General features: G+C 46.2%; 1 protein-coding gene across 1 annotated transcript in view; it reads right to left on the bottom strand.

The window, feature by feature from the left end:
• Positions 1 to 335: 335 nt before the first annotated feature.
• ATXN1 (ataxin 1) overlaps positions 336 to 8,906 on the bottom strand; it is an 11,179-nt gene continuing 2,608 nt past the window's right edge. Inside the window, exons 2-3 of the mRNA XM_010000945.1 lie at positions 8,396 to 8,906; positions 336 to 876 (exon numbers count right to left, since the gene is read on the bottom strand). The exon at positions 8,396 to 8,906 is cut by the window's right edge and continues 45 nt beyond it. Of these exons, the coding sequence (XP_009999247.1) occupies positions 346 to 876; positions 8,396 to 8,906 (1,042 nt within the window). The 3' untranslated portion in view covers positions 336 to 345. The remainder of the gene's footprint in view (positions 877 to 8,395) is intronic.

Below are 8,906 nucleotides of genomic sequence, written 5' to 3'. Positions count from 1 at the left end.
CAACAAAAAGACAACAAAAAGAAAAAAAAAATCACAGCTGGACCCTGTCCTACACGAGGTGTTAGAAAACAGGAGCCATGACAACACATTCATTTCCACCAAGGGTGTGTGAAGCAGATACTGCCCCTTCTGTAGCTCTCGATAAACCTAGTCACTGACAAACACTTGTGGAAAAACATATGCACCAGTCTCCTGCATAATACCAGCTGCAACTATAACAACAAGGTTATAACATAAACCTAAAATAAGATGATAACATGTAAATACTGGGTTATTTAGTCTACAGTACAGTAATCTGGATAAAAATGACAAGGGATAGCCTAATTTCCTTTCCCCAAACAACTTTTACTTTCCTACGTTGGATCGACCTTCAATGCAAATCTTAACCTCCTGAGGAATAAAAGAAGGCTTGGGAAGAGTCAAAGGTGGCTCCTCTTCTGATTTCTCTAGTTTTCGTGTTTCAGGGGCTGACCACCTCCTCTTCCTCGTTGCCGGGGGCTTGCTGGGTTCTGTTTTGGTGAGCAAAGGTGCTGCAGGCAATCCTATTTTGTCCGGAAACTTCAGTTCACCGTTCTCAGCTAACATCTGTGCGCTTCCCTGATTAATCCCGTTTTCCTGCTCCGCATACCTGTGTCTACTTCCAGCTAGACTGTCATTCTTTGAATGCTTCAGCAAGATACTAGCTGAGTCCATGGGCTGGCCCTTTTTAATAGAGCCATTCTTCAGGTTCTTGAGCGTGAGCGATATGCAGACGTCCCCCACTGAAAGTTTGGAGCATGGCAAATCAAAGAGCTGGCTGGTTCTCTCCGGGCAGCAGGATGACCAGCCTTGTCCAAATACAAAAAAAGGGTATTCTACCAAGACTTCCACGCTGACCTGCAGAAAGAGAGTGGACAACAGAGAGAGAGACAGAGGAAGAGAGAGGGGAGAGGCATGAGATCACCGTGTACCCTCATGCATATGCGTGGCAGGCAGCACTTGCTGCAGGGGAGAGAGGTAAAGCTGAAACGGCAAACGCGCTGTTCAGTTGCCACAAAATCAATCACCAGACTTCATTCCTGTCCTTGTCACATGTGTGATAATGGTTTCTCTGAGCTCAACACTTCTTAACACAAGACCTCAGTGGCAATCAAGCTTTACCTTTATCCAGCTGCTCAGACAGATGTAGGAGGCAAAACAGCTTCAGCATCTGGCAAGCTCCGTTCCCTGCCATCCCCTGGTGATCCCTAGAGCCTGTCATCCACATCTGAAGACACTCTTCAATAAGAGGACGGCTCAAGGAGGGAAGCTCTGAGTTCTGACACACAGTTTCCTAAATGACCACAGGAACATGATCCTCACCTCTGCCTGATAGGTGTATACTTACCAACATGAAACAGTGGTAGGCATGCTGATTTCCTGGGAAAGGCCATGAGTACATACAGCGTTGTAGTCATAAAAGCACTGTAGCCATAAAAGCCACCAGCATGAACCTGCCTCCCCCCAGCAGCCCTGTAACCCCAGTTTCTTCCATTTTCACACGTGCTCTCCCACTCTGCGGCAGAGTTCACCTCCCGTACTCCCCCAGGGAGAGGACCATTTCTCCTCTTTCTCCCCCTGCAGTTCCTGCACTGGGTCTCCTTTTCTGCACTGTGTCCCCTTTTCCCCCCCACATCACCCCACCTTAAAAACACACCTGGTTGTGAAACCTATCTAACCATCTTACAGCGAGCTGCGATAGCCAGGAGAACAAACCCACAAGAGCTGCCCAATGCTTCTTGACCTTGCAAATGCTGGGCCTTGAGATCCCACCATGATAAAGCACCTGAATACAGGCTTATCTTTGCCCATGTCAGCAGTCCAGGCACTCACTGCACGGCGCTGCCTCTGCAGGCTCCAACACTTGATGTGGGCTCATGCGATTCACAACCCAGGGGACTGAGCCCTCCACAGCACACCACAACGAGGGCAGGAAATTCTGGCTTATCAATTTTTAAAAAACTGACACATGTTTTTAACTTGCTGTGTATAACACCAACGAGGCCTGCAATTCTAAGAGGGTGTCTTATGCTTAAGTCACATAACCACTGCTCTGCTGGTGTAAGCCCAGTTTAGTAGGGGCTAAAGGGCAGGAGAACACCTGCATACACCTGCTCATCTCATGTCTAAGCCATTCAGCGGGCATGGAGCATACCAGCTGCCTGGAGAGCCTCCCCTCTCCAGGAATATGGACTTACTTGAAAGGAACATCCCAGCAGGCTTGCAAAATCACCTCTCACCCTTGGGTGTGAGTAACAGTGTCACACCGAGCATGGCTTTGTATTGTTAAAAATACATTTCAATATTAGGGAACAGAAGCAGTTCGAGATGCATCTTGCACTCCAGTGTCCAAACACTTTTATTTGTAATACTAAGCGTGAATCTTGGGATGAAGCTGCATGGCCTCACAGAAGAGGCTGGATTCAGTGACAGTAGGCACCTAGCTTCCCCACTAGTGCTGCTTATCTCAGAGGCACCCTCCCTGCAAACAGGGTCCAAGGTAGCTCCCCTCACAGCCCACTGGCTCCACATCCCTTTTGGGTTAGAAGTTTTGATCAGGGATGTCCCACAGCTCAGACACAGAGACCAGAACCAGGAAACCAAAGATTCCCATCAGATGTTGACTGTGCCTCTGACTGGTTAGGGCCAAGCCACGAACAATCAGTCAACTGTAGTTCATGAGATGGTTGATTTTGTTGGAAAAAAACTTATAAAGTCTATAAATACATACTACATACTTCTGCAACTAGGCCAAAAAATAACACTGCATGTAATATCCTGCCACTCCGCCTGCCCAACATAGTAAGCCACCATAAAAGGAATCCCAAAAGGAGCAGTTTAGAGCCACAAGAAACATCAATTTCTGACATATTAAACCTCCTCCAACCAGAACTGTCTGCCAGCAGTCTACACACATGGCAATAGTGGCAAGACTTGTTTATGTTCTGAACTATGGAGAAAGTGTGGCAAGGTAACCATGAAAGCCATCCCATCCCTTCATGTTGTTGGACAGGAACACTCCAGCGCCAGGATTTGCAGAAATATTTGGCCAGTTTAAGATCCTATTCCATACCTATGCATCTCAGTAAGGGGTCTGTCTGGGAGAACTGGTGAATATCCAGTATTTTCCATGGACTTAAGTAGAAACTGCTGTCTACCAGAGCTGTAGGCTTTTCTTCATGTATACATCATTTGGTGGATGAAGTTTTCTCTTTTATATTGCTATGTTGCTCTCCTCCCTCCCTCCCTGCCTGCCTGTTTGCCTGCCTTCCCCACCTTCCTTGTCTCCTTGTTGTATTTTTTTCTTTTATTTTCTACTTTCCCATCCTTGTCAAAAGCTATTTGTATCTGTGGGAATTATGGATGTTTGTGTGCATCATCCTCACCGACACACAAGTTCCTCTTGATGTGAACATGCTTCCACCATGCTTTATCACTGATTTTTTTAATGTGTCATCTAAAACACTTGCCTGAACTGTCAGTTACTGAAACAAATCCCAAAATTGGTGGTGGCAATCATGAATAATACCAAATAATAAAGCTGGTGAAATGCTGGAATTCCCATAATCCAGTCATAGTGTGCAAGTACCACTATCAATTTGAAATGGGTTTCCTCACAGACTACTAAGGCCTGTTTCAGCTCACTGCTTCTGGATTTACAGTAACCATCCTCCACAAACAACAGTAGCCAAAGACCTTGGAAGTGTGAAAGGTCAGTAAAAACACCCCTGCATAATTTTTTTCTGACCACTGCTTTAAAACACACACACATTTAAAATCTTCCTCCTGCGGTATCTTGCCATGATTATTGTAGGAGAGAAAGAAATTTGGAACTTGTTTTCTAACTCCGATAAAGCAAGAAACCAAAATGGTGGTCCCTCTTGAAGCACACTGAGGCTCTATTACAAGCCACATTTCTATTTCTACTTCTTTAAGTCTGACTAGTTGTCATGGTTTGACTCAGGATCGGCAATTAAACCAGTGACATAAACATTCCAGTGCTATCAGTCCACTAGCTGGAAAACTTGCTGCTAGTTAAAAGGGAGCTCAATGAAGGAAAAAATAAATTAGTAAAAAGAAAATTGGCTTCATCCTGGCTCAAACCAGGACACTATTGAAAACATGCGAAACTCTTCAGTGCAGCTTCTGAATATCTGCAATTTTCTATAACCCTTTCTAATTTTATCAAACTCATTAGGTAAGGCAGGCAATTCAGCCTGCTCAGGAAATCCTGGCTGGAGCAGGAACATGGATGATAGGTGCTGGAAGATCTGATGCTCAGAAAAGGCCCTTCCCATCATTCAGAAAAACAGCAACAACTTCAGTCTTGGGGCTCACTGCTGCAACCAACACAACAAGCACTAAAGTGAAAGGTGACTAATATAAGTGGTTTCTGTGAACTCTATTATAATAAACATACATTTTCCAATAAAGTATTTTTCTCCCTGATATTATTAAAATGTGATGAAACCAGGAGTGGCAGGTTGGAAACAAAGAGGAGGAAGCAGTTCTGGAAACAATGTGCAATTAAGCAGTGGGGCTCTCTGCTGAAGGCCTTGCTGCTGGGGCTGAGAGGCTCCTTGGGTCAAAAAAACAACTGGGTGGATTCGTGGAAATCGAAGCTTCCTCCTCACAGAGAGTCCTCTGCAGTGACGTGCCCCCCCATGTGCTCCCCTATTCAGAGAGTGGGACTCCACATCTTCCCACCACAGCAAACAACACCTGCCTTCACAAGAGTCAATTTCCTTTAAGAGATTGATGGCGCTGCAGGCAGCACTGCCACACAGACTACCTGCCACAACATGTCATCTGGGTGGGCATCCCCCCAGGGTTGCATCTAGCCCAGCTTCAGTACACTGCTGTAACAAATGCAACGTGGGCTTGAAGGCTAGGTGTTTGTGTTCTCCACAGCCATGGGATCCCACCATTTCACAAGAGAAGTCACTTCTGTCCACCAGAGCACTGGCTGCCAAATTTATCACAGGAGTTCTTATCTGCTGCACTCCTGCAATTCAGTAGCACGCATCTGAAGATAGACCACAGCCACCCCACCACACGAAGGAACAAGGATTTACTGCCTCCATAACCAGGGGAAACGCAGACAGAAATCACATGAGGGGAAGGCTGGGAGATCATCTCCAGCTGCAGCAGCAAACTCAGTCAACATCTCTCTTTCAACATCTGTTACGGTGCCAAAGATAATGAAAAGGAGAGTGCAGAATAAAAGAAAAAACTGCTTTGTGTGCCTGCAGAGATATAAGGGTAAAACTAATCTAGATGATGGCCTAAAAAATATTAATGCTACACTACACTAGTTTGGGCTACTAAGCAGATGCTCTAGTGGGACTTTTCTGCCTTTAATGTCTATGATTCCGTTTTTCAAAAAAGAGGAAATTTAAGAACCGCATGTTCATCTCTTTTTATAAGCTGTATTTTGGGGATGAATAAGAACTGAAATGCAGGAATGAAAGCAAGAATCTCAGGTAACTGATTTTGCAATCTCCTGTGTGTTTTGACCTTAACATTAACAGAGGTGAATTACTGGCTTCAGCTTGCTCCTGGCAGCAAAAGAAAGGACAGGTAATAATAATGAAAGTGTTATTATAAGAATAATACAATGAATTGTAAAGAGATGCAGATCCAGAGGTCTTTTCTTTTTAGGTCACTTGAATGCAGAGGAATGAGAGCTGGACTCTGGGTTCTAGTCCAGTTGATACCTATTTGACGTCTTCCTAATTCAGAACAGGGATGTGACAAAATGGAAACTTAGCATCCCTCCAGGGCTAAGGCCAGTTATTTCACTGAAAAGGCATGTAGCTTTAATTGGGTTAATTTTCCCCTAGGTTTCCATACCTGGAAGATGGTTAGATTTGATGGGGAAAGGAAGGATGACCTCTTTCTGCCAAAGTGCTGTGCTGGGGAGGGGCAGCTGTGGGCTAGCTGTGATACAATACAACAGCAGCTGCATGGGGCCTCCTGTTTACACTGCAGTTGTATATGCTCAGCTAAAAATAATCTCCTACCTCTGTCCCTCAATTGGTGAGAAAATTACCTAATGTTTGCATGGAGTCTGAAAATACAAATCCATCAATATTATAATGACTTCCCAGAGATCCCTGGGAGGAGTACATGAGACAAAGCTAATGATAACAATGCTATTTTTGCATGGCACTTACTCTTTTACAACTTACGCTCCCTTGATAATACCATTTGAAAAGCTCCCTCCTTCCAGAAGCAGATTTGCAACTGAAACTTGACTGTAATAAAAATACTTTGTGAAGCTCCACTACACACGCAGATACCTCCCCGCTGTACTCCAGAGTCAAGATGTATTTAAGGGCAGCAACGAGACTAAGTACTGTTCCTTCAAGGAGAAGAGTAAGCCCTCTTCACATGGGCAGTTTTCTAACAAGCAATGACTGCCGCATGCCTGCTAATAAGGCTAATGCTTCCATACAGCCACCTCGGGCTGAGGGTGAGGTCACCACAGCCTTCCAGCACATAGAAACAACCTCTCTCTCTCCTAACCCAGGCAAGGGAAAACTGGCAGAGCCATCCCTGCTATGCAGGGACACAGCTGATCTGGGAAGAGACCCAAGTCCTGGAAACTGCAGGAAACCTAAATTAAACCCTCGTTTCTAATCATATCTCTACGTGACTCGCCCTCCATTCTGGAAGCATCCCCGGTGGGAAACACAGCTGGGGAGTATTTCAGCTGCGATGATGTCAGCCTGCTCCTGATAGGCTTCTCTGTAAGGTGACACTTTGCTGGGTGAAACCCATGTGTGTGCCTGGCCCTGGATTTGTACAGCCTCAGCTTGCTGTCTGCCAGAGGATGGCACACTCCGCCTCCTGCAAAGGCACCCTTCCCGGTACCCAGGACTACAACACATCCCCTGCGTTGAGAGATCTGCGAACAAGACATGACACAAATGCTACCTTCTAATTTGTACCTCTTCTACCGGTGCAGAATCTGGTGGCCTGGCTGCAGGGAGAGAAATGAGCAAGATGAAAATTGCAGATTGCTATGTTTGAACTCTCCTCCTTCAAGGCATCAGGGCAAATTACAGTAACGGGTCTTGATCCAAGGAGGGCTCCTCTAATTGTGAAGCCTGAGATGCACCAAAATACAGTTGATTGGTGGGGGGAAAAAAACCCCTATCTTTATACTGAAAGCACCAGAGGCCCAATTTCTATCAGCTGTGCAGATGAATGCATGTACATCAACAAAACCACAAGGGAATCTGCACATTTGATATGAGAAAGGGGACGTGTCCTATGTAGAGATCTACCATGTAGCACAGTTGGGGAAAGATGGGCCACAGGCTGCTGCAACTGTAAGAAGTTTTTCATCTAATCTGCTCCTCTGTACCATCACTGTTCTCCTCCAAACTGTCAGCCAGAGGTGCTTTACTTACATGTGCCCATGTCCAGCTCCTCTACCCCTCTCTCTCATTTTGGTTCTCCAGCCCTTTGCATGCAGCATCAGGGTCACAGAGGCTGCAGCTTCCAGCACTTAAACCACACCCAAAAGATTTGCCATAAGACTACTTAAAATTAGTACCTCTAGGAAGCAAAATCCTATTGATTATATTTGAACTGCTCCTGCCTCAACACAGCAGAATTGAAACTGCTTAGAAAAAGGACAATGCTTTATGATCAATATGTACTCCGTCTCAATCTAATAATACCTTTGGAAAGTTATAGGATTTCTTCCTACACTGGGAACCAACAAGAAAAACAAGTCAGAAGCACAGCCTGCCCAGCCACCTAGATGTTTTTTGTTTCCAAATTACCCTTGAATACACAGTTTATGTGAGCCATGCAGTCTTTAAAATCACTCGCAACTGAAGCTTCAGTACAATTCTGTAGTGCATCTCAGTAACTTACATGTGTGATGGAGCCATTCCCAGGCAGCTCCAAGTCTTCAAGCCCTGGAAATTCACTGCCCTGTGCTATGCCTATCTCTCATGAAAAAGTTTTGAGCTGAATCTAATCTGAGTATTCTGGTGTGGAAGGTAAAAATCATCTGTCAAAATTGCAAAATATATCTTCTCGTAATGCTGACACCGTTTTGTACTTTAATAAAAATCTGAGGAAATAATGTAATTCTTCCTGTGGGTCCTCCAGCTATAAGAAAGACCTGTTTTATACCCAAGAGACTACATTTATCATTGGTGTGACCCTGATGGCTCCCCTGGCACAGTAAGAGGGATGATTTCTGGACGAGAGTTGATCTCACGGATGGATGGGAACGATGAAGAACCAACCCTGCATAGACCCAAAGCAACTGAGACATCCTGAGGAGAGCTGCACCCAGGGTGCCACAGCACGCACCCCAGCCCGCCCCTCGTGCCCCACCATGCGTTGCCATTACCTGTGCTCGATGCTCCCCAACTGCAAACTGTATCACGGCGATGCCTGGGCTATGGCTCTCTTCAATCCTCTCCACAGTGCTGGAGTCTATTTTCAGGTCATTGCTAATTTCTGCACTCTGGATGAAGTCTTCTGTTTTCAAGTCCTCTACTTTCTTCAGCTCCCCGTTGGCCAGCTGAATGATCGACCCCTTCATGAAGTAGGGGGGCAGCGTGGGAGGCGCGGCGGCGGGGGAAGCGATGGACTGCACCACAGGCAGGTGGATCTGTGCCTGCACCATGGTGGCCTGGTAGGCGGGCTGGGTGGTGAGGGGCTCCACGCTGAAGTTCTCGCTCTTGGGGACGGCGGTGGTGACAAACGTGTGAGGCACTGCTGCAAACTGGGGAGAAGACGTGACGATCGCAGGCGTGACTCCTGACGGCTCGACGTCCGTGCTGCCGACCGGAATCAGCAGGGACTGGGTGCCAGGGATCACCAGGTGCTGCGGCAGGCTGCCCGGGTACCCGATGGCT

The sequence above is a fragment of the Chaetura pelagica genome, unplaced genomic scaffold, assembly GCF_000747805.2.
Source record: "Chaetura pelagica isolate M959 unplaced genomic scaffold, ChaPel_1.0 scaffold104, whole genome shotgun sequence".
NCBI lineage: Eukaryota > Metazoa > Chordata > Aves > Apodiformes > Apodidae > Chaetura > Chaetura pelagica.
The sequence above is the reverse complement of the archived record's forward strand: the minus strand, read 5'-3'. Positions and strand labels throughout refer to the sequence as shown.